The following is a 26,180-nucleotide window of genomic DNA, read 5'->3' as shown; positions in this document are numbered from 1 at the left end:
CTTAGTTGGGATCAAGTACGAGCGACTGTTTTATTATTACACAGAAAAGGGAAATCATTTTAAAACATTTTGATTATTAGGATAAAATGGAGTCTATGGCCTTTCCGTAATTCTGAGATTTCTGGATAATGGGGTTCCAGATAACGGATCCCATACCTGTATCTCTTTATAGCAGTCTAAAGCAGTAGGCCAGCATACACATTACCTGTTAACTGCCAGTACCTCCTCCATTCTCATACCTCCCAACATTTTGGAAGTAAAAAGAGGGACAAAAATTTTTTTCCCGCACGTAGCGCAGCAATTTTTTTGACCACACCCTTTCTGTGGCCACACCCCCTAATTACCATGTTTGTTTTACAAAATTTGGCAGGTTATGAAAGTTTGAAAATATTTCTCCTTATCTAAACTGTGTTTTTGTGTCTCAAAATTGTTACAAAGTATCTTATTTGCACCTGTTAGCTGTTCTGGGCTCTCTGCTAAAAGCCAATTAAGTGAGAAACTTTGTTTCTTTTTCTGGCTGTTCAGTGCATAGAAAAGAGGGACTTTCCAGTACAAATGAGGGACTGTGGGTTGAGCTGTCAAAAGAGGGACTGTCCCTCTGAAAAAGGGACAGTTGGGAGGTATGCATTCTGGTTAATTATATACATTGATTTTGTACAGGTGTATTTAATGGCTCTAATTCATCTGCTAGGAAAGAAGCCCCCCTATAAGATATATTGGATCTAACTGTCAATAAATATCTGACACCCAACTGCTGCATGAAGACAGAATGAAGAGAAACAGATGCTGAGAGAGGGATAGTGGAGATAAACTTGATTATTTCAGAAACAATACAGAATATTTAATTGATTGTATTTAGAAAGTTTCTTAATTCAGGATGAGATGCTTATACTCAATTTTCATTTTCCCAATAGTTCTCCTTTAAACTGAAACCACATGGCCAATCTTGTTTTGGTTGCTGGGGTCAGTGACCCCGACGACCAGACCAGGAGGAGGCTAAAAGGATAGCCTACTACTTAAACAAACCGACAAATCTTTAACACACTAAAAGATTAGTTTAAGGTGTAACTTAAGTTTATAATTCATATAATTCATTTTTGTGCATTAGCCAGCGAGTAGGCAGAAAAGCAAGTGCCACATAGGAGAGTATTAATTTATAACATGAAACAATACTTACTGCATGTTGAGCCACTGAACATTGGAATTGTTTCAAACTCAATCTTGTGAAAGAGCAGGGGCACCGGTCTGTATTCCAGGCTATTTTTTAACAAGTAGCTATAGTAATATACATAGCGCCTTTGGCTGGGGATTGTGACTCCCTGGAAACAGAAAGAGAGGGCGTTAAATACTGAGCTCAGACATTCAAAACTTTCCTTAAAGGGAACCAGTCACCCAAAAAAATTATTCAAAATCACATTAGTCAAGCAAAATAAACTTATTACACTATATACCAGTAAATTATTTGAATCTTGTTTCCTTCAGTCTGGGAATTCATAATTATAACAAGCAGGCACTGGCAGGAGCCATTTTGGAGGACACTGTTATTAAGACAAGTCTTGTATCATCTCAGAATCTTTTTTGTGCACCAGAATGGGGGCCTGATGTCCATCCCCATGTCCTGGCTACACAATTAAATGGTAAAGAGAACTGGGGGAATGTGGGGAGAGCAGTGACATGTAGGAAGTGCTGAATGGAAAGTGAAAGTAATTGCCTAAGGCATAGAGGAGGGGGCAAACAATATTTGATTGACAGCTGAGATTTTCAAATGAGCTTACAACAGCTATGAATGCTTTAATAAAAAATAGAAATTGGATTTCATGTTTGATTTGAAAAGGACATTTATCATACAGCTGTTTGTGTCTGGGTGACAGGTCCACTTTAAACTGTTAAGCTTTTACAGCTCGAGGTCTGCTCACATGGCGAGGTCCTCAGAAGCGAGGGCAATTTAGCCATTAAAGTACTGGGCCAAATCAGGCTGGTCAGATTATTGGCCCAGAGGCCAAGGAATGTATCATTCAACAGGTTTACGGAAGGACTAGATTCCGATGCAACCTTTGCTGATGGGATTTCAAACCTGCTAAACAGGCTCATAATCAGGCGAATAAGCTGGTCAAGAGGGACTGAACTGTCAGCTTTTTAATCAGCCCATGTATGGGCACCATAAAGGGATTGTTCACCTTTAAATTAACTGTTAGTATAATGTAGAGAGGGATATTCTGAGACAATTTGCAATTGGTTTTCATTTTTTATTATTTGTGGTTTTTGACTTATTTAGCAGCTCTCCAGGTTGCAATTTCATCTGGTTGCTAGGGGCTAAATTACCATGACAACCATGCATTGATTAAAAGAAGAGACTGGAATATGAACAAGAGAGGGACAGACTAGTAGCAATTAGGGATGCACAGAATCCAGGATTCGGTTCGGCATTCAGCCTTTCTCAGCAGGATTCGGCAGAATCCTTCTGCCCAACTGAATCTTAATTTGCATGCATGGACGGGGAGGGAAATCGCGTGACTTTTTGTCACAAACAAGGAAGTAAAAAAAAAAAAAGTTTTCCCCTTCCCACCCCTAATTTGAATATGCAAATTAGGATTCTGATTTGGTTGCCATTCGGCCGAATCTTTTGCTAAAAAACTTACAAATAAATAAGACCAATTGAAAAGTTGCTAAGAATTGTCCATTTAATACTAAAAGTTAATTTGAAGGTGAACCACCCCTTTAACCCTTGCACAAGAATATTAATTTCTAATCTCCCCGTGACCCTAAAGCTTGATAATCTCCTGATCATGATCTCTGCTGGGTTTTAAAGAGGAATCATTCACAAAACCGTTATCAAGAGATTTTTATATCAGGGATTAGTATTTTCCACAAAACAGCTCTGTGTGGTCACAGCTTCAAGTTGAAACCTATAACCATTTTATTACTCCTGGATCCACATTTATCAAAGGTTGAACTTCGAATTCAAGTGAGCTTTTTTAAAACTCCATTAAATTCGAATATACTCAAAATTCGATTGGGGGGTTATTTAATAAAAAAAATCAAATATCCAAAACTGGCTTGAATTTTACCAACTCAAAAACTAGAAATCAAATTCGACTAAACTTGATTAGCGTTTTTTGAATGTCAGGAAGGCAGTAGCCTTCCTGACATTCAAAAAACTCTAATCGAGTTTAGTCGAATGACAATTGGAGTTTTCTAGTCGGTAAAATTTGTCCAAATTGGTCTCTGGACCTCTCCCACTGACTTATACATGAATTGGCAGGTTTTAGATGGTGAATAATCGAATTCGAATTTTTAAAGGGCCAGAGTATGATAAATCTTGTAATTCGAATTAAAACTCAAATCGGGTTTGGATAATTCACAATTTGAATTTGAGAGTTTTTTTTCGAAAATTCAAATTTTCAATTCGACCCTTAATAAATCTGCCCCCTGATGTAACTCCAGTATCCACTGGCCCAGAGCCAATCCTGCTGGCAACCGGTCAGTTTGTGTGAGAGATAAAAGTTCCCCTTTAGGAAATAAAACATTAACTGGACAGCGAGCAATATTTACTGGATGGACACCATACATAGAGTTCAGACATTTCATCTAGGCAGGCAATTAAAGGAATTGTTCATTGTAAAAATAAAAATTGGTAAATTAATAGACTGTGCAACATAAAAGATATTTCTAATATAGTTAGTTAGCCAAAAATGTAATGTATAAAGACTGGAGTGACTGGATGTGTAACATAATAGCCAGACCACTACTTCCTGCTTTTAAGCGCTCTTGGTTTCCACTGATTGGTTACCAGACAGGAACCAATCAGAGACTTGAGGGGGGCCACATGGGTCATAACGGTTGCTTTGAATCTGAGCTGAATGCTGAGGATCAATTGCAAACTCACTGAACAGTTATGTCCCATGTGGGCCCCCTTCAAGTCGCTGACTAACTCAGAGTTAGAGAGCTGAAAAGCAGGAAGTAGTGTTCTGGCAATTATGTTAGACATCCAGTCACTCCAGCCTTTATACATTACATTTTGGGCTAACTAACTATATTAGAAACATTTTTTATTTATCTATTTACCCAGTTTTTATTTTTACACTGAACTGTTCCTTTAAAGTGGTTGTAGATTAGCAAAACGTCAGGCAGACATACCTTTTTATCTCTGGTCCGTACTTCTCCATAAAAATCTAGGGCTTCTTGTGCTCTAGGAAATTTGCCTCTGTGTAGCAAATAGGCACAAATCATAACCCCCGTCCGGCCCTTGCCGGCTTTACAATGTATAGCTGCTACGTTCTCATTCTCACTTAACCACTGGTCAAGATCTTCACAGAAAGGTTTGATGAGCTCTAGCTGTGGTGGGTTGTGGTCTTCAAACGGATACTGTGCAACTGTGGATTAAAGACGTGGCAACTTCATTTTTTTACATTTATAAAACCCTAAAAGTGTGAAAAGCATGCATGTAAGATGACTGTAACTGAGAAAACAGGTTATGCCTATGTCCCAATTTAAAAGGCCACAATACAACTTAAAAGGGAACTATCGCGAAAATGAAAATTCAAGATAATTATCATACTGAAATAAGAAACTTTCTAATTACTATCAATTAAATATTCTGCATAGTTTGTGTAATAATCAGGTTTATTTTCACTATTCCTCTCTCAGCATCTGTTTCTCTTCATTCTGTCTTCATGCAGCAGTTGAGTTTTTTTGAAGAATGATCCAATATATCTTATAGAGGGGTTCCAGATGAATTAGAGCTCCGTGAAATAATTGATTCCAGTACAAACAAAATCTAACAAACTGCCTTTTGCACAAATCCTGCATGTAGAGAGACATGATGTCTGGTGAGTTTAATAGAGTGAGCTCTAATACATCGTCTAGGCAAAAGGAGCCCCCCTATAAGATATATTGGATCCAACATCTGACACCCAACTCCTGAATGAAGAAAGAATGAAGAGAAACAGATGCTGAGAGAGGGCTAGTGAAATGGTACAGAATATTTGATCGTATTTAGAAAGTTTCTTGTTTCATTATGATGAAGCTTATATTAAATTTTCATTTTCACGATAGTTCCTCTTTAAAAAAAAAAAGTTTCAATTGACTCCCTCCCCCCTATTTTAGGACTAGGAGTGAACATATAGACTGGCAGACCCAACGCCATTAGCGGTCTTGAAAGGGTATTATAACACAACAGGATAGTTACAGAATGCATAGTATTCTTGTGGTCAACCACTTTTACATTCACTGGCAACTTATACAGTCAGCGACCCCATCATCTGAAAGCTTAATCAATATGTATGTTATCAAAATCGCTAAAGTAAGGCTCCTGTCACTTGGTGGATACTTTTTCTCTTTTAAAGCGACACTGATTCCAGTTACAGTACACAGATACTGCAGACTGCACAGGAGCTGTGACAGACGGGAGGAATGGCCATGCTCACACAGCAATTCCTTCAGCCTCTTTAAATTCAAAAGACCCACAGAATAAAGAAGAAAAAAAAAGCTATTCTCCCCATCAAGTTGTGGAAGAGACAGCTACAAGCTAACTACCCCCCCCCCCCCGGGGAAATGCCCCATACTCCATACTTGCCCCTCGGAGCAGATTCTTCCAGCGAAGTTCCACGCATCCATCTTCCGCGTCCCCTGTAAGCTGACAATTCCGCACATGTGCATTTGTCGCAAACCGCTCCAACTGCGCATGCGCATATATATGGATCTCTCAGTCAGCTTACAGAGGAGCCGGAAGATGGACGCGTGGAACTCCGCTGGTAGAATCTGCGTCGAAGGGTAAGTATGGAGTATGGGGCATTACCCGGAGGGAAGGAGGGTCTTCCTGGGGTGGGGGGTTCGGGTATTTTCCCTACAGGTTGAATTCTCCTTTAAACATGCGAGCAGTAATATTTGAGATCTGAACTCACCTCTGCAGCTAAATTTGTTGGTATCATAATGTCTCTCCGCACACCTGCAAAGGCAAATGAATTTCAGTTAGAGTGGCGATGATTAGCTAATAAGAGGGGGGGGATATGAAAATATATAAGGCATAGTAACAACAAAAAAAACCCCCAAAACATGAACATAGAAAAGCTGTATAATAAAAGTCCTTTTAAAATCAAACATGAAATCCTAATTAGTTTTTTTTCATTAAAGTGTTCATAGCTGCTGTAAACATTTAAAAATCTGAGCTGTCAATCAAATATTGCCTGCCCCTCCTCTATGCCTTATGCAAGTTGGAGTGATCTCACCCCTGCCCATTTCCCCCCCAGCAGCCTAACAACAGAACAATGGGAAGGTAACCAGATAGCAGCTCCCTAACACAAGATAACAGCTGCCTGGTAGATCTAAGAACAACACTCAATAGTAAAATCCAGGTCCCACTGAGACACATTCAGTTACATTGAGTAGGAGAAACAACAGCCTGCCAGAAAGCAGTTCCATCCTAAAGTGCTGGCTCTTTCTGAAATCACATGACCAGGCAAAATGACCTGAGATGCACCTACACACCAATTACAACTAAATACACTTGCTGGTTCAGGAATGAAATTTTATATTGTAGAGTGAATTATTTGCAGTGTAAACAGTGTCATTTAGAAATAAAAACTACACCATAAAAATCATGACAGAATCCCTTTAATAAAATAAAGCCAAATCCAATGCGTTGCTTCTGCAACTTGCCCCATTTTGCCTCTGAGTGAGCCAGTCCTGTTTAGCCACGAGGGAGGCTTTGATCAAAACACATGTTGGATAAACAAAGTCAGTATTTTATAGTTGTGCCAACCAAAGGCAAATGTTTCACCTCAAGCATTGTGACACTTGCAACTCAAACATTCACATAAGCTGCACTAGGCACAACAACTTATGCCCCTATAACCACATGCAGGTATGGGACCCGTTATCCAGAATGCTTAGTACCTGGATAATGGGCCTTTCTGTAATTTGGATCTTCATACCTTCAATCTACTAGAAAATCATCTAAACATTAAAGGGGTGGTTCACCTTTAAGGTAACTTTTAGTATGTTATCTAATGCTGAATTCTAAGCAACTTTTCAATTGGTCTTGATTATTTATTTTTTATAGGTTTATAATTATTTGCCTTTGTCTTCTGACTCTTTGCAAAAAACAAATGTTCTGTAAGGCTACACATTTGTTATTGCTAATTTTTATTACTCATCTTTCTATTCAGGCCCTCTGCTATTCATCTTCCAGTGCCTTATTACGATTGATGCATGGTTGCTAGGCTAATTTGGACCCTAGCAACCAGAGTGCTTAAAATGCAAATTGAAGAGCTGTTGAATAAAAGCTAAATAACAATAAAAAATGAAAACCAATTTCCAAATATTGCTCTCTACATCATACAGAAAGTTATTTTAAAGGTGAACAATCCCTTTAAATAAACCTAACAGGCTGTTTTTTTCTTCCAATAAGGATTAATTATCTTAGTTGGGATCAAGTACAATCTACTGTTTAATTATTACACAGAAAAAGGAAATCATTTTTTAAAAATTTGAATTATTTGGTAGAGACGCACCGAATTCACTTTTTTGGATTCGGCCGAACTCCCGAATCCTTCGCAAAAGATTCGGACAAATACCGGAAACATTTTTTACTTCCTTGTTTTGTGACAAAAAGTCACGCAATTTCCCTCCCCATCCCTAATTTCCATATGCAAATTAGGATTTCAATTTCAATTTGGGCAGAAGGATTTGGCAGAATCCTGCTGAAAAAGGCCGAATCCCGTAACGAATCCTGGATTCGGCGCATCCCTATTATTTGGACAAAATGGAGTCATAATTCGTAACTTTCTGGATAACGGGTTTCAGGATAATGGATCCTATACCAGACAATAATGCAGTCTCTGCTTGCACCAGAACTAGATCAGGCGATTATTTCGCAGCTACTTATTTCGAGTTTTTGCGCTGTACATGGGTTTGGCAGTAAGCAAGGTAAGCGGGGGAACATATTTTTCGGAACAGACAGCATTAATTTCAGCAATTTCAATTCCCCTGTGATTTATGGGAGCTTTCTCCAAGAGTCCGCAAGTCAATTACATTATCTGTACCTTCTATTTCCATTCAGTGCACAGTCACCGGCCATAGAATGGGCTCCAGTCCAAACCATTTAAAAGTAGATCAAGTAACACGGCAGCCTTCCAAAATTCCATTTAACCTCATCACTCCTCCAGCACAACAGAGTGAAGAGAACTCTCCATTAGACTCCTCCAACTAATTGTTCCAGGCACACAAGTGTGTAAGACAATACCTTGTCCTCTTGCGCTACAGACACACACTTTCTCTTGCTAAGGCTTTATTTTTGTTTTTTTAAATAAGAATTCAACTTCTAATACTTACAAATTGTAGATCTTGTAATGATTTTTATGCTTTGAGTCCAGAAATCTGGTGGAGAGAGAGCGAGAAAGAGAATTAGAATCCTGAGAGCATTCCCAGCTTGATTGACAAGCGCACAAAGTAACAAAAAGGTAGTTGGTTCAACATCTACACAAATTCATTTAATTCCTGGCACTGGGAAGTTGGACCAGAGCGAAGCATAAGAACATGAGACTGGTTCTGGTGGAGTCTCCAAAACCTTAATGACAGGGAAAGCAACATATTAAAGGGGAACTTAATATAGGCTTCAGCATACTGAGATGAGAAACTTTCTAAATACAATCAAACATTCTGTAATAAAGTTTATCTTCACTTTTCCTCACTTAAGGTGGCCATACACAGGGAGATCCGCTCGCTTGCCGATGTCACCAAACGAACGGATCTCTCCCCGGTATGCCCACATTGAAGTGAGCGATATTGGGCTGATCCGATCATGGGCCCTAGGGCCCAACGATCAGATCAGAACGGAGGGCGGATTGTGGGACCACATCAACGATCAGATGCGGCCGCGATCCGACAGGATTTTTTTCATCCTGCCAAAATGGTATCGATAGGGGACGCCCGTTGGATGGACCCACACATGAGCCAATAAGCTGCCGACACGGTCGGTCGGCAGCTTTTATCGGTCCATGTATGGGGGCCTTCAGCATCGGTTTCTCTTCATTCTTTCTTCCTGCAGCAGTTGGGTGCCAGATATTCATTGACAGTTAGATCCAATATATCTTATAGGGGGGCTCCTTTTGCCTAGAAGATGTATTAGAGCTCACTCTATTAAATCACCAGACATCATGTCTCTCTACATGCAGAATTTGTGCAGTTATTTTGTTAGATTTTGTTTGTACTGGAATCAAGTTATTTGAGTAAGCTCTAATTCATCTCTAGGAAAGGAGCCCCCCCTATAAGATATATTGGATCTAAAGGTGGCCATACACGGGCCGATAAAAGCTGCCGACAGACCGAGTTGGCAGCTTATTGGCCCGTGTATGGGGCCCCCTGATGGAGATCTGGCCGAAAGTCGGGCAGGTCTCGATCGGATGGAACTAAAAATCCCGTCGGATCGCGGCCACATCTGTTCGTTGATGTGGTCCCGCGATCCGACCGCCCGTTAGCATTCGTTTGGATCCGATTGGATCAGCCCGATATTGCCCACCTCAAGGTGGGCATATCGGAGAGAGATCTGCTCGTTTGGCGACTTCGCCAAACGACCGTGTATGTCCACCTTAACTGTCAATGATTTATCTGACACCCAACTGCTGCATGAAGAGAGAATGAAGAGAAACAGATGCTGAGAGAGGGATAGTGACGATAAACTTGATTATTTCAGAAACAATGCAGAATATTTAATTGATTGTGTTAAGAAAGTTTCTTATTTCAGTATGAGGAAGCTTATATTAAATTTTCATTTTCAAAATCGTTCCCCTTGAACGTGGCATTGAATGCGAGTTATATATTATATACAGCCATGTGACCAAGTAACTGGCCTTTATATGGACCCAAATGTTATTGGATTGCCCTGCAGAGGTAAAATTGGCAAGGCAGAAAATAAGCATCAGATGAGGATACAAGTCCTGTGTGCCCAACTGCACATAATATAGAAAGTATTAGGCTGCTTCTTTGCTGTAAAAAGTGCAAATCAGCTCATTGGGATAAACACAAGTGAAATTAGCATGAAATTAATTTCATGGCAGGGGGGCAACACCGGTGAGGGGCAGTAGAGAAGAACATCTAACTGTACCTGTACACAGACCCCAAGTAGCAACAATTAGAATTACACAGAATACATTGAATTTAGGTGTAAAGGTGGCCATACACGGGCAGATAAAGCTGACGATATCGGTCGTTTGGACCAATTTGACAGCTTATCTGCCCGTGTATGGGGGCTTCCGACGGGTCTTCCCGATCGATATCTGGCCACGATATCGATCGGGAAGGTTGGATTTTTACCCGACCGACCTGTCGGAGCCCCTTGGCGCATCGTAATTCGATCGTTCGAATTACCCCCGATATAGCCATACCATTAGCGGCATATCGGGGAAAGATCCGCTCGTTTGGCGATGTCGCCAAATGAGCGGATCTTTGAGTCTATGGCCAGCTTTATAGTGGCTTCTAATGGACATCACTAGGTGGTGTCACCACCACAAAAGTAAAGTACCCCCACTTAAATTAAGATATCAGCCTGGTATAATTAATTATTTTAGGACACAGCACACGACTTAATGTGCAGCATCATGGATGGGTATATGTGTATTATTATTATTACAGGTATAGGATCTGTTATCTGGAAAACCATTATCCAAAAAGCTACAAAGAAAGACTGTCTCCAATAGACTCCATTTTATCCAAATAACATTTTTAAATGATTCCATTTTTCTCTGTAATAATAAAACAGCAGCTTGTACAGGTATGGGACCGCTTATCCAGAATGCTCGGGACCTGGGGGTTTTCCGGATATTTTCATTATTTGGATCTTCATACCTTAAGTCTACTAGAAAATCGTGTAAATATTAAATAATCTCCAATAGGCTGGTTTTGCTTCCAATAAGGATTAATTATATCTTATTTGGGATCAAGAACAAGCGACTGTTTTATTATTACACAGAAAAAGGAAATCATTTTTAGATTATTTGGATAAAATGGAGTCTATGAGAGGGTCTATTCAGAGCTTTCTGGATAACAAATCCCATCCTCGTACTTGATCCCAACGAAGATATAATTAATCCTTATTAGAGGCAAAACCAGCTTATTGGGTTTATTTAATGTTTACATGATTTTCTAGTAGACAAGGTATGAAGATCCAAATTAAGGAATCCAGAAACCCCCAGGTCCTGAGCATTCTGGATAACAGGTCCCATACCTGTATTAGTATCTTTGCCTATACAATAGCAGTATTTAGTGGTAAGTGAGGCCACTTGTGATGCGGCTAATAATTGTGTACAAGAACTAAAATATCCTCCGTTTCAAAAATGAGGATATTCAGAAATAATTACCACCTGTATCACACCTGACCTGCCGCTCTTTTTTGTGGTCATGAATCGGAGCATTGAAATATTCCTTCAAACCGAGTATTGTTATTAATTAAAGGGTCGAATTGAAAATTCGTATTCAAATTTTCAATTTTTTTTTAATGGTCCAAACTGTTTCATTCGACTAGGAATTATCTAAACTCGATTAAAGTTTTTTTTGTTTGTTTTTTTAAATTGAATTTGATTTTCGAGATTTATCATACTCTGGCACTTTAAGAATTCTAATATTCACCACCTAAAACCTGTGAATTACTGTAGAAGTCAATAGGAGAGGTCCAGTGACCAATTTGGAGTTGGAATGTTTGTAGCCTTCCTGACATTTGAGGGGGGTTTTTTTCGGAGTTTGATCGAATTCGATTTGAGTTTTTGGGTCATTCAAAATCGTCCAAGTTGGACATATTTTTTAATAAATTACCGCCGAATTGAATTTCTATTTAAATCTAATTCATGTGTGTTAAAAAAAAAAAAACACACACATGAATTTGAAATTTCGACCTTTGATAAATGTGCCTTCCCAAGTCAAGAGTTTTGTTAAAAGTAAAAAATATTTTTTTTAATAGTGCTGCTCCAGCAGAATTCTGCACTGAAATCCATTTTTCAAAAGAGCAAACAGATTTTTTTTTTATATATTCCAATTTTGAAATCTGACATGGGGCTAGACATATTGTCAGTTTCCCAGCTGCCCCCAGTCACCTGACTTGTGCTCTGATAAACTTCAGTCACTCTTTACTGCAAGTTGGGAGTGATATTTACCCCCCCCCCAGCAGCCTAACAAAAGAACAATGGGAAGGTAACCAGATAGCAGCTCCCTAACACAAGATAACAGCTGCCTGGTAGATCTAAGAACAACACTCAATAGTAAAATCCCATGTCCCACTGAGACACATTCAGTTACATTGAGTAGGAGAAATAACAGCCTGCCAGAAAGTAGTTCCATACTAAAGTGCACGCACAAGTCACATGACTGGGGGCAGCAGGGAAACTGACTATCTTGAGTCCCATGTCAGATTTCAAAATTGAATATAAAAAAATCTGTTTGCTCTTTTGAGAATTGGAATTAAGTGCAGAAGCCTGCTGGAACAGCACTATTAACGGATGCATTTTCCCATTACAGTAACCCTTTAAAAGCAGTGCCGCTAAAGATAAAGCGAAGAAGCAGGGAAATGATTTTCAGCAATTATCCAGTTTGATGGGCTTTATGTCGGCAGTGGAAGGAGAGGTGAGTGCAGCATTAAACGTACAAGCCTCAAGCAGAACAGGAAGGGCAGGAGTCGAGTGAAGCGGCAGTTTTACAATAAGTGCAGAGATGAAATAGGGAAGAACTGGCTTTTGCGGTTAAACATGCAGGGCTGTGACGTGCCTAACCTGTTCTCTATTCATAACCCCAAGACCCTTCTTAACACCTTCACTGCCAAGGGTGATGTATCTCAGCTAAATCAGGACACAATGGGTTAAACAGACAGTTCTACCACAACAGATAGGACTACAAGGTTAGAGAGACCGCTTAGAAATAAGGTATACCCCACGCGTTTATAGCAGCAAATCCAAGGATGGATACTAGTCATATACAGTTTGCTACAAAGAAACCTTGTGACTAAGGGGGTTATTTATCAAAATCGGAATTTAGCTAATTTTCTGAAATATACTCCGGCCAAATGCGCACGGGTAACTTCCCAAAAAAAAAAAATTTGATTTTTGCACGAAACCAAGCGCAGATCAGGATATCGTCGGGACTTCTCCCACTGACTTATATACAACCTTGGCAGGTCTAAAATGCTGGATTTTCTCAGAGAGCTCCTTCGGCCAACGAACTCAAAACAGCCATCCAGGATGTGAGGCGGATGGAATACTTGGCTGCCCTACACAGATCCCAGTTGATGCTCTTTGATAAAGTATGGTCGCACTGGGACTTGATCCATACTATTTCTACCTGACTTCCATCCCACCTGCAGCTGCCCATTCCCTCAGGGATACTATCGCTCGAGTCTATATACCCTCCTCCTTTTGTGTAAGCAGATGGTCCTCTCCCCTGATTCCCCCGGGCTCAAATGGTTTACGGTTTGGTTATATTTTTTTTTATTATTTTTTTTTTTTTATTATTATTTTCTTGTTCCTTTCTTAATTTTTGATTACTGTCCTAGTCCACGATGCTAGGCTCATATCCATTCCTAATGCTTCTGTCTCCATGCCACAAGGTGTGCGCCCACGGGCGTTATTCAATGGAATTTTCTCATGCGATTGTGTATGCCTTGTTGTTAGGCCACTGACTCTGTTGTGAGTAAATGAGTCTGCAATGTGATGATATGCAATGCTTTGTTAAAACTTCAAATAAATAAAGAGTTATAATAAAATGCTGGATTTTCGGATTCTGACTTTTTCGCAGTCAATCCTAGGAGACACTATAAAAAGGGATATAGCCTCTAGACATATATAGGTGCTCCCTCTCATGCATCCAAGGCTCTCTTGAAAATGTTTGGATCTTTCAGTGCACTGTTCTAACCCCAGCAGTAATCTGCCTGCCCAAAACTGTTCTTAAAAAGAATACTTGAAAAGCGGGCAGGCACCACTCTGGAACACCAAAATCAGTCAGTCAGAATCCTGGAGCCGAGATATTTAAATAGTACAAAAAGTCTTTATTTTACATTATGTAAAAAAACATAAAAGCCTGACGCATTTTGTGTCCCCCAAGAACACTTAATCATAGGCTTTCCTATACCTAACCTTAGCCTATGATTAAGTGTCCTTGGGGGGACACGAAATGTGTCAGGCTTTTATTTTTTTATACAAAATAAGGCTTTTTGTATTATTTAAATATCTCGGCTCCTGTATTCTATGGACTGATTGATTTTGGTGATCCGGAGTGGTGCCTGCTATTCAAGTTTTCTGTGAGTTGCTCCCCTTTGCTAAAGGTCTGGGGCATGAGCAACCGGACCCACTGTGGAAAGAGCTAAGCCTGTCCTCTTATTTATAAAATCCATGCTTCTTATCTTATCTTTTACTGTTCTTAAAAAGACACTTACCTAGGCCCTACCATGACTTCATGCCTATGACCATTTTGACGGTTCTTAGTTCATGTACTTGAGCGCTTAGTGCAGCTTAATCAAATTCCAAATAAATGACTGAATAATCCTGGCACAACCTTAAGGCCTCTGTTGCTTTGTCCCCTGGCACCGCTGCAGCTTTTCCCAACGTCACTCAAACTTTTCCCCAGGATTCACGTCATTCACAACAAACACCTTTTCCTTCACTTCCCCCAGTAGAGACCTTTATTGTCCGTGTCAAGTCACTGTGCAATCTCTATTACCAGGCTCAGTTCATTAAACCATAAGCCAGTGTAGGTCACAATCTCATCTTTCTGCTCTGGAACCTTCAGTCCAGGTCTCCGGTTTCAAAACATCTTGCTGGTCCGACCGGACAGCGAAGTAAAGTCTTCAATAACATTCTCTCCTTGTCAACACCACAAAAATTCACCCTATTCCTCAAGCTCCTCTGCTGTTTGTCTACCATAACTGATCTTTTCCTTGTCCCAAAACATATACACCAACAGCCGCAACACCTCCAACTTCCCCTCCATAACGGTTACATTTCACACTTTCCTCTCCTTTACTATGGCCAAATTAATTGGATAAAATCCTTCCATCATTTAAGATCCCTACACTTACATTACTAAACTGGCACCCCACCATGGGAAGTATATTTAGAGAATCACTTCCATACTTGAGATCAATCTTTCACCATACAATTCCCTTTACATGTACAAATCGCCAACAAGCTAAAGGAACCACCCTGCCACCATTTTTATATCCAATAAACACCTCATTCTTCTCAGAACCTTCAATTACAGAACTATAATATTTGTATACAGGAACATTATACAGAAGTAGAGTTACTGTTTGATTGCAAGCATTATTTACTAAACCAAAACAAATTTCCTGTGATGCAAGCCTCTTGCCACACATTTACATTTACAATACCAAGTAAGGACTTTTTCCCCCATGCTTTTAAAGAGCAGGGTAAAAACCTACTACTTACTATTACATACTGTAGATATATATTACATATTATTTGCAAGAACAAAAATAAACTTAGCAGCCTGACTTTTATCAGGACAAACTATTTTATAAACAATAGTAGTGTTTCTGAATAAAAAGCACCAGTTTTACCAGTGCAGGGCAACACTATTATATTTTTATTACTTTAGAATACTTTAATATTTTGATGTTACTGTTCCTTTAACCAAAGCCGGCACCTACATTTACTTTTTGTTCCTTTCTATAATGATTGATGGGGCTTTTCGAAGCACAGGAGCAGCCTTTCAATGCCATTTCATAGCTGAATGCTGCCACAAACAGCACATATTTGGCCACGGATCTTTGCTTCCTCATTACTTGCTGCACCACTTTGGCTTCCACCATATAATCAGTGCATTGTAAGCATTCTTATCTGTGTGTGTGTGTGTACACTCCTTGTGGAACCGGTATGCTCGCTATGCTACACCTTTATTTGTCATTGGGATTGGAGCCGAGCCAATTCGAGAGACTATTAAAGGGGACGTATCACTGAAGTAAAGGCTTTTTTGCATGAATACTAATGTTTAATACGGCAGATTCAGGATATGGTGGGGAAAAAGTGGTGCATTTAAAAGGACACTCATGTGTTTTCAAAACACATCAGTTAATAGTGCTGCCCCAGCAGAATTGTGCACTGAAATCCATTTCTCAAAAGAGCAAACTGATTTTTTTTAAATTTCATTTTAAAATCTGACATTGGGCTAGACATATTGTCAGTTTCCCAGCTGCCCCCAGTCATGTGACTTGTGCGCTGATAAACAGCAGTCACTCTTTACTGCTGTACTGCAAGTTGGTGTGATATCACTACCTCCCTTTCCCCCTCAGCAGCCTAACAACAGAACAATGGGAAGGTAACCAGATAGCAGCTCCCTAAAAGAAGATAACAGCTCCCTGGTAGATAAGAATAGCAGTCAATGGCAAAATTCAGGTCCCACTGAGACACATTCAGTTACATTGAGTAGGAGAAACAACAGCCTGCCAGAAAGCAGTTCCATCCTAAAGTGCTGGCTCTTTCTGAAAGCACATGACCAGGCAAAATGACCTGAGATGCACCTACACACCAATATTATAACTAAAAAAAAAAAACACTTGCTGGTTCAGGAATGAAATTTTATATTGTAGAGTGAATTATTTTCAGTGTAAGTGTAATTTAGAAAGAAAATAAATAAAAATCGTAAAAATCATGGCAGAATCCCTTTAAGGTTAATTTTAAATAATTTGTGCACCTGAAGAATTGATTTTCTATAATTCATATAGCTTTGTCCTACTTTACAGCATATAAACTGCTGTCAGGGGTCATGGATAACAAGTGATACCCACATATACAGTACATCAGCCGTACTGGCATATTGGGCATTTTTCTTACCAGTCACATCAGGGTAAACTGTGAACATCAATGTATAAAGGGGTAACTCAACAGAAAATATTTAGAGGAAAAAACCACACACACGTGCAACTGTAGATAAACCAGCCAATGGCAATGAAATTTGAACAAACCCAAAAAGTTCTTCCAGCCAAGGGTGCAAGCAGGTTTTACATGCGTTGCTGGTTTGTGAGATCTGAAGATCCTGTGGCTTTATAGAAACAAATTCAAATAATTGTAGGTCACCTTTCTAGCCTGTCACAGGGCTTATGTTGCCTTTAATAGCCCTTGTTATGTGATCAGTCAAATGTCAGGGTTCTTCTGCCAACACGGCAAGCACAGTCGCAATCCCTTATACAAATATCAACACAACACTATACAGACTGATAGCATTTATGTTGTTCTTAGTAATTGTGGTGGCTGAAAAAGCCTGTGTGCATCTATAAGAGATCTGGGCAACAGGGAGGGGATTCCTAGGAATGTAGTCTGGATAGTTTGGCCAGTCAACAATGTGGCCCATGCTTTTCTAGATTAGGATGGGGACCTTACTACCTAATACTGGGATGTCTGTGCCAGTAAATTCTATTATTGGTAAAAGAAATGGTGCATATTTATATTTAGTGGCAAAACTTCTTTTTAATTATATATTTTTATGAGCATCGCCAAACTTGAGAGTGTAACTGCTCATCAGAGCAGCAAGGTTGCTAAAAGAATAGATTTGTGTCGGAGTTGGCCACCCACACGCTGGGCCAAATGGGACTGAGCCGAAAGTGTGCCCCCACCTATAAGGCTGCGAGACATAACCACAAATGACACTCTGGAGTGACGGTTTAAAAACATGAGCAATGACACAAACGTTGCCACTCTGACACCCCCCTCACAGCCTACACTGTCTGGGAGAGAGATTAAGTGTGACATTTTACTAGACATTCTGAATTTAAACACCATGACAGCTCCCTTCATACATCTGCTTTTACATTGTGAACATATTTCACACAAGCGCTCTTAAGTTCTTTGTTAGAACGCCTCTTATTAGTATTTCTAAGCAACATACACATTGCAATTAACCAAAAAAAAAACCCAAAGTTAGAAACACAGCACCTTGTTCAAGCAGTAGCAGTGTGCCTCAGAAGGTGCCCCCAATAGCCCCCCAATTATTTCTGCCGATTCACAGCACCGGGCTGCTGTCCATTACCTGAGCCAAGAATGATTAACAGTTCAGATTCACATTTAAAACCCACACATTCAGATCTTTGTAGGGATGCACCGAATCCACTATTTTGGATTCGGCCGAACCCCCGAATCCTTTGGGAAAGATTCGGCTTAAGCAAATTAGGAGTGGGAAGGGGAAAACATTTTACTTCCTTGTTTTGTGTCAAAAGGTCACGCGGTTTCCCTCCCTGCCCCTAATTTGCATATGTAAATTAGGATTCGGTTCGGCCGGGCAGAAGGATTTGGCCGAATCTGAATCCTGCTGAAAAAGGCCAAGTCCTGGATTCTGTGCATCCCTAGATCTTTGACAGATATTAATTAATTTTCTAATGAATTACTCACAACCCCTTAATTTAGCTTTTGAATGGCAGGCAAGAGCACACTGAGCATGTGCAGTGCCACAGAAATTCAAATGATGGCCTAACAAGATCCAAAATGGGAGCTGCTGTGGACAACTTGGACCAGTATAGTTATAGGGAATTATGGTACAGGAATAACAGGGCCTATGGGCAATTTGCATTTACCGGTCGCACATTGCTCACGGAATCATCACAAAGAGGTTTTTCTCAACATCAGGGACAACAACAACAATGGGATTTTGACACCAGATAAGTAATGTTCCAATCACTAGAATCCTGGTCCTGCTCCAGTCCAAAATAAAATACACAAAGTGCCACTGATTTGGAACATCCTTCAAAGTACAAAGGAGAGCACGACAGGTGGCTGATGCATGCAAAGCAGCACATGTAGTTGAGTCCTAATGTTCTTTATTTCATTGTAGTGAAGAACAGGGACAAACAAAAGCCAGTGAGAATAAGCTTTTACAGATTTTAAAATGTTACAGGGAAACCATAAGAATGGTCTTTCCTCTGCACCAATGGGAGGCTGCAAAGCTGCAGCCCAACATAAAAATAAACAAAGCATGCAGAAAGTGCTAGCCCAGTGATAGGGTTGAACATGGATGGCATATTGGTGCCTTTGTTTTATTTCCCTTCCTGTTTGAGTATGAAGGAAGTTGTTTAAACAATGCAGTCTGGGTCACATGTAGTTCACACAGCAATCTGCTAATATAGATCTGCTAGTGGGGGGCCTGGAGTAAATAGTCATCTAAAACCATGAGAATGAAGGGGGCACATACAGCACTCTAATTGGAGGAAGGTATTACAACAACTACTACAAGTTAAAAACAAAGGCTCGTAATAGGGTCGTCTCCCTTTGATGAACCTTATTCAACTCAGCAAACTCCAAACTGGACGTCATTATTTATTTTGTATGGTTTATACGGGATTATTAAACAGATTGTTTGCAGCCTGCAACTGAAAAAGCAAATTTTCTTGTAAATTCTGTGAGGGAAGTAGTCTTATGTTTCCAATAAGAAACAATGAATTCTACTACTACGCCACTACAAATAGCAGCTTCTAATCTTCATGTGACATCAGACTTAAGCTGACCATAGATACAAAGTTTTTCTAAAAGATCTTATCGTTAGATCAAGCTTATTTTGAAATGAAATCAACTAAAAAGTCAATTTCAAGCGATGTTGTCTAGCTGAAGTCAGTGTAGCTGCCTGCTTGGCCCTGCAAACCTATAGATTTCACTGTGACCGATGAAAATTTTTTAACCTGGCCGATCAATTTTCTGACAGATGTCGGGACGAAAAATCGTTAGATGCACAAATGTTATGGTGGCCATAGACACAAAGATCCTATAGTACGAATCGAGGATTCGTACGATTTTCGGATCGTGTGTGGCATGTGCCGACATATTTCGTTTGGCGGAGATCGGTCGTTCGGTCAGGTTTGATTTTGACCCGACTGATCACGCCGGAGCCCACGGCACATCCTAATCGGATCATTCCGCCATACAGCCGAACAATTAGATTTACCCCCGATATAGCCATGTTTGTTAATGGCATATCGGGGAAAGATCCGCTCGTTTGGCGATGTGGCATCTATGGCCACCTTTAGATTCCCACTAACCTCACGATAATTTGACGGATTGGTTGAATTGCACTAAAACCGGTTGATCACCAAAGAAAAATCTTTGCATCTATGGCGACCTTTAAGGTGGCCATAGACCTTACAATTACAATCTTTCCCGGAAAAGATATTTTGTTTCAATACAGACGTGTAGAGCTGAACTGTCAGATATATAGTAGAAACAATAGAATTCTACCTGTATCTGATGATTCAGCACTAACAACGGGAGATGTTCGGGTGCCTTCAAAGACGCCCAATCAAAATTTTCCGGACAGCCAGATCAACGAGCAGACTGATAATCAAGTATTCTGCCAATATATCGGTCGGCTGGTCTCCCACCATACACGCACCGAATATCGTATGAAAATTTTTTCATACGATATTATTGTTACGTCTATGGCCACCTTAAAACAGAAATCCGTTCCAAACCCTTCTAACCTGTTAAAATTATAAAGGATTATTTGATCAATTTCCCAGGCCATCAAAAACCATCGAAGCTGTATAGTTTTTAAAAAAGCATGGCCTGGCGCTGTTTTTTTTCGGTTTAGGAAGAGCTCCAATGAAAGCACAATGACATTGTTGACTATTCTGTGCTTCCTATTTTGAAGAAACAGTTTGAATAAGGCCCATTCCTGTTTCAGGACAATAATACTCCCCATCCACAAAGCCAGGTCCATATAAAATGGGTCTGCAAACATGAGAGCGGAAGAACTTGACTGACCTGCACAGAGCCTTGACCTCAACCTAAAGGAGCCTCTGATCACCAAAAAAAACCCATACATGCAATTAGTCAGGTTAACAACTGCTTGATTATCCATTTTGGGCAATCTTGCTAATTTTGAGACAATACATGTACAGATGACCATAAAGCTTGTAAAACTCAATTTTATGAGAACATGACCATCTTAAAGAAAGGGGGATTAGGGAAAACATTCCATGAACATTTGTAAGCATAAAGCAACATAAGGATGATGGCACAGCTAAACAATGGGCAAGGAATACATGTGAATCACAAGCAGAACAGGTTATAGAAGATTGTGGTTACTTACCTCACTACATCATCTATGTTATTTCTGTATACACCTTCAAGTCTCTCCGCAGGAAAGCCCATGGCAATGATGTTTGGATAAATATCTGAAGTGTCAAGTCAAGAAAAAGCAACAGCAGAGAAAAATATCTTGTACAAATTATTTTCACTTCATGATAAATGGTAAGGATATTTTGAAATAAAATTGGTCGAGACTCAGAATTGTCTCACACCCATTGGCCCAAGTGTAGAAAGACTATTATTTTCCCACAGTTACTTATACAAGTTCGCCAGACTGCCCGTTTCAAGCTTGGGTCGGTCAGATTACAGAAAAATCAGACGCCAAAACATTCCCCCCCACCAGTTCACTAAATAGTGGCATATTTTAGCAGTCCCTCTGGCATGTGCTAAAGATATAGAAAAGATTCTTAAAGGAGAACTAACGCCTAACTAAAGAAGTAGCTAGAAATATTGTACATGATGTTTTGTGCTTCTGTACCAGCCCAAGGCAACCACAGCCCTTTTGCAGTAAAGATCTGTGTTTCCAAAGATGCCCCAGTAGCTCCCCATCTCTTTTCTGCCCATTCACTGCACCTGCTCTGTGCTGCTGTCACTTACTGAGCTTAGGGACCCACTCACAATATACAGTACACATAGAATAGAAATGTCACAATATAAGGCCGATTAGTAATTAATACAGATAATTACTACATGGCAGCACAGAAACCAGTGCAATTAGCATCAGAATTTAATAATCAGCCCAGTAGCATCAGCTTATATTACAGGCCAACCTAATTTTCTGCTTCCAAGGGGGCCCGATGTTGGGGTACCTTCGAAGACACCCGATGTTGGGGTGCCTTCGAAGAAGCCCGCCGTTGGGGTGCCTTCGAAGAAGCCCGCCGTTGGGGTGCCTTCGAAGAAGCCCGACGTTGGGGTGCCTTCGAAGAAGCCCGACGTTGGGGTGCCTTCGAAGAAGCCCGACGTTGGGGTGCCTTCGAAGAAGCCCGACGTTGGGGTGCCTTCGAAGAAGCCCGACATTGGGGTGCCTTCGAAGAAGCCCGACATTGGGGTGCCTTCGAAGACGGCCGATTTTTCGGGTGCCTTCGAAGACGGCCAATATTCGGGTACCTTCTAAGACAGCCGATGTTTGGGTGCCTTCAAAGACACCCGATGTTCAGGTTCCTTCAAAGGTGGGCGATCAAAATTTTCTGTTCAGCTCAATCGATGAGCCAACTGATAGCCACGTATTCTGCCAATATCGGTTGGCTCATCTCCCACCATACACACATCGAATATCAAATAATATTTTTCATATGATATCTGTGCGTCTATGGCCACCTAAAAAAAGTTATCATGTAAAACTAGTCAGATGGGCAACCTCTATCGCCAGTGTGACCCTAAAAAGTGCTAAACATTTCCCGGTAAGACCTGCTTTTCCTACAAACAGGACTGTTTGGAATAAATGGAAACAATTTTCAGCATTTCATTAAGAAACTGACAGTACTTGGATTTCCCAGATGCATGAGTTAAATATATCAGAAGGGAGTATAAAGCGCCGTCTGTTCCAATTGCAGTACAGACTTTATGTTTAACACCCCCCCCCCTTTTAAGACAGTGAACACTTTGTGCTTGAGCAGCCTCGGCCAGGCCAAAGGAGCGGGGGAGCGGGGGGTGGAGCCTTTGGTATTTTCAGCATAGGGGATATATTCATGCCATTTGCCAAGCAAATTTCTGAAGTGAATGTACTTGAAAACAGTACTGTTATATTCCACACTTCAAATGCTGTTGTAGGAAATAATCCTTTTTGGCTTAAGCCCATGAAGAAAAGTTCCTCGAAGAATGGCTATTTCACTATCCCTGTCATTAGCAGTGGAGCACATTTGCGGCGCTCACATGACAGAGGGAAGGGAATCTTATTAACCAGAAGCTGCTGCAGGCTGGGACTTTGTATAGATTAGAACAACATTATTTTCCATTATCAAGACTTATCCCCCATGAAGCAGCACATAAAAACCATGTTTTCTTTAAACGTACATAAGTAAACCATAAAGACTGCCACACAAACCCAAAAGTCTCCATGTCTACTCTACAGGTTTAGATTCTGGTTATTTATTGTATGGCTCCTTAAAGAAGCACTAAAGCAAAGAATTGCAAATGTTGCACCTTAAAGCTTTTCTGCCAGCCAAAATCCACCGCAGGCCTTTAGCGGAGATCTGTGCCTCGCAAGGTAGGCCCCGTTTTGTTTGTGTTGAATCACAACTCTGGGTGCTATACAGATACCCAAGCTTAGGGATCACCACAACATACAGTGTGTAAACAATGTATAATTCAATATACAAAGTACATCAGTAATTAATTCAATCACATTAAGTGGCAGCACAGAAACCAGTGCATTCTGCATCAGGATTAATAATCAGCCCTGTACATCAGATGTTTCATTAGCTTCTATGATGATGTAACATTAGCAACCCCCAAGCTTAGCTTCTCACTTGTATCACAGAACACATTGAGTAGTGCCACTGACACAGGATAGCCCAAATAAAATCCAAAACCTGTGACAAAATTGATGGCCTCGATCAGTACAGTTTAAGGGCTGGTAAAGTAAGTTTAGCATATTAAAACCAACATTTCTGGCCACTCTTTCAGGGGTAGCTCTTTAATGACTCAAGTGCCAGCAGAAAGATCCTTTATATAAATCTACATCATTTGGCAGAGATGATTTTTAACAGCTTTTCTTCCCCTGCTCATAAAACAAGTTATGCAATATGATTAAGCAACACTTTGCCTTAAGCAAGCAAATACAGTAAGTACTTTATCTGTAACTCATTTGGCTGAGGAACAATACATGGAGGAAAAAAAACTCAGTGACCTCTCAATTACACGAACCATACTCCCACATATCTACAGCACTGTAGCAAGTAACAGCTGGGCCATTAGGTCTTTAAAGGTACTGCTTGATTGCCCGTAGAACAGGGGAATTCATATATGGCGGTTTTCTTTTTGTACAAGCATAGAGTATGCCTGGAGTTTGCCAAGTGCTAGCTGAAAGCGTCAAGATATATAAAAGAGAAAAGTCGCTGCGATTAGTCGCCAGGCGACTAAATCTCCCCAAATCGCCCAGTGTGTCCCTACCCTAATGGGAAGGTAACCAGATAGCAGCTCCCTAACACAAGATAACAGCTGCCCGGTAGATCTAAGAACAACACTCAATAGTAAAAACCCATGTCTCGCTGAGACACATTCAGTTACATTGAGAAGGAAAAACAGCAGCCTGCCATAAAGCATTTCTAAAGTGCAGGCACAAGTCACATGACCAGGGGCAGCTGGGAAATTGACAAAATGTCTAGCCCCATGTCAGATTTCAAAATTGAATATAAAAAAATCTGTTTGCTCTTTTGAGAAATGGATTTCAGTGCAGAATTCTGCTGGAGTAGCACTATTAACTGATTCATTTTGAAAAAAAAAATTTTTTCCCATGACAGTATGCCTTTAAGGAACTCACATTGAGACATCACCAACAAAGTGGGATCGCTGGAAGGTAATCTGCATGGGGCTGGTCTGGCAATACCAAAAATGGATCTGCCAGCACCAGCAAACCCACTTTGCGACCAAAACCCATGGGTATCAGCACGATTGATGAAAAAAAAAAAAAAAAAAAAGAAAAAAGATAGTGATGAACATTCCCCCTATTGTCTTTATTTATAAATATCTATGGGGTTGGTTATGTCTTGCACTAAGCAGGGAAAAGTGTGAAATTGAAAGCACTTTCATTCTCCAACTTCATAGCTCCTTAAGGGTAAGGACACACGAGGAGATTCAGGGAGATTTTGTTGCTTGGCTACTAATCGCCTTGTCTCAGTGAGGCAATTTCAGGCAACTATTGAAAACGCATCGCCCTGTGTGCATTAGCGCAAGCGACTTTTCATTGTAGCCTATGGGGAAAAACGCTGAGGCAGTTCAGGGAGATAGTTGCTCAAAAGACAAGGCGATTAGTAGCCAGGCGACAAAATCTCCCTGAATCTCCTCGTGTGTCCTTACCCTAAGGGCTAGTCCACACGGGGAGATAGCGACGCTGAAAAAGCCTGGCGAGGCATTTTCAGGCGACTGTTGAAAAGCGCATCGCCTCGTGTGGTTAGCACAGGCGTTTTTACATAGGCGCCCATACAAAACTGTCGCCTGCGCCGGTCGCGGCGCTTTGTCGCCGCGACCGCAAACGCGTCGCTATCTCCCCGTGTGGACTAGCCCTAAAGCAACTGTAGTCTAAATAGATTTTCAATTTACCAGGCCGCTGATAAAAGTCTTTGTATAATCAACTCCTCCTTATCTGTAAGCTTCAGACATACGCTGCAGCTAAGAGAAGGGTGCCACCTTATTTACACAAACTCATTGTCTGTATAATCTTGATTATGTGTGGCGGGGAGGTAAATTTAAAAAACTGTTTTTGCATAAAAAATTCAGAAACCACACCATATGCCAAGTCCAGTCTGAGTACTTGGTCTCTATAATCTGTCAATCAGTGTCCATGGCGACCAATGGTCAAGGGAAACAATCCATAGTGATTCTTAAAGGGAAATAGTAAACGTTTTAAATATAATTCAAAAAATGTACTGTTTCTGAAACAATCAAGTTTATCTTCACTATCCCTCTCTGCGCTTCATCTTCTCTTCAATTCAGAAGTTGGGTGTCAGATTTTAATTTACAGATCCAATATATCTTTCAGGGGTTCCCTTTCCTAGCAGATGTATAAGAGCTCACTTAAATAGCTTCCAGTACAAACAAAATCTAACAAAATGTCTAAAAAGTGTCTTTGGCACAATTCCTGCATGTAGAGCGGCAGGATTTCTGGTGCTTTTGAAACAGTGAGATCTAATACATCGGATCGAACGGTCATTCACAATCAGATCCCAAATCCTGCATGAAGAGAGACTGATAACTTGATTGTTTCAGAAATAGTTTAGATTTTTTATTTGATTATATTTAGAAAGTTTATTTCAGTATGATGCTTATATTACGCAATTATATACTAATTTTGTGATAGTTCCCCTTTAATGTTTTAGTGCCACTCCCCCATAGGGGGCAATGTAATAAATTCTGCCATTGGCATGCCGATGAATGATCAGAGCAATTACACGGTTAGAA

General features: G+C 40.4%; 1 protein-coding gene across 1 annotated transcript in view; it reads right to left on the bottom strand.

Moving 5' to 3' along the window:
• pten.L (phosphatase and tensin homolog L homeolog) overlaps window positions 1–21,148 on the bottom strand; it is a gene marked incomplete at its 5' end in the record, with an annotated part of 34,568 nt that extends 13,420 nt beyond the window's left edge. Inside the window, 5 exon segments of the mRNA NM_001090362.1 lie at window positions 1,178–1,319; window positions 4,138–4,373; window positions 5,904–5,947; window positions 8,332–8,376; window positions 21,064–21,148. Of these exon segments, the coding sequence (NP_001083831.1) occupies window positions 1,178–1,319; window positions 4,138–4,373; window positions 5,904–5,947; window positions 8,332–8,376; window positions 21,064–21,148 (552 nt within the window).
• Window positions 21,149–26,180: the final 5,032 nt, after the last annotated feature.

This window comes from Xenopus laevis, chromosome 7L (genome assembly GCF_017654675.1).
Source record: "Xenopus laevis strain J_2021 chromosome 7L, Xenopus_laevis_v10.1, whole genome shotgun sequence".
NCBI classification, from domain to species: Eukaryota; Metazoa; Chordata; class Amphibia; order Anura; family Pipidae; genus Xenopus; species Xenopus laevis.
The sequence above is the reverse complement of the archived record's forward strand: the minus strand, read 5'-3'. Positions and strand labels throughout refer to the sequence as shown.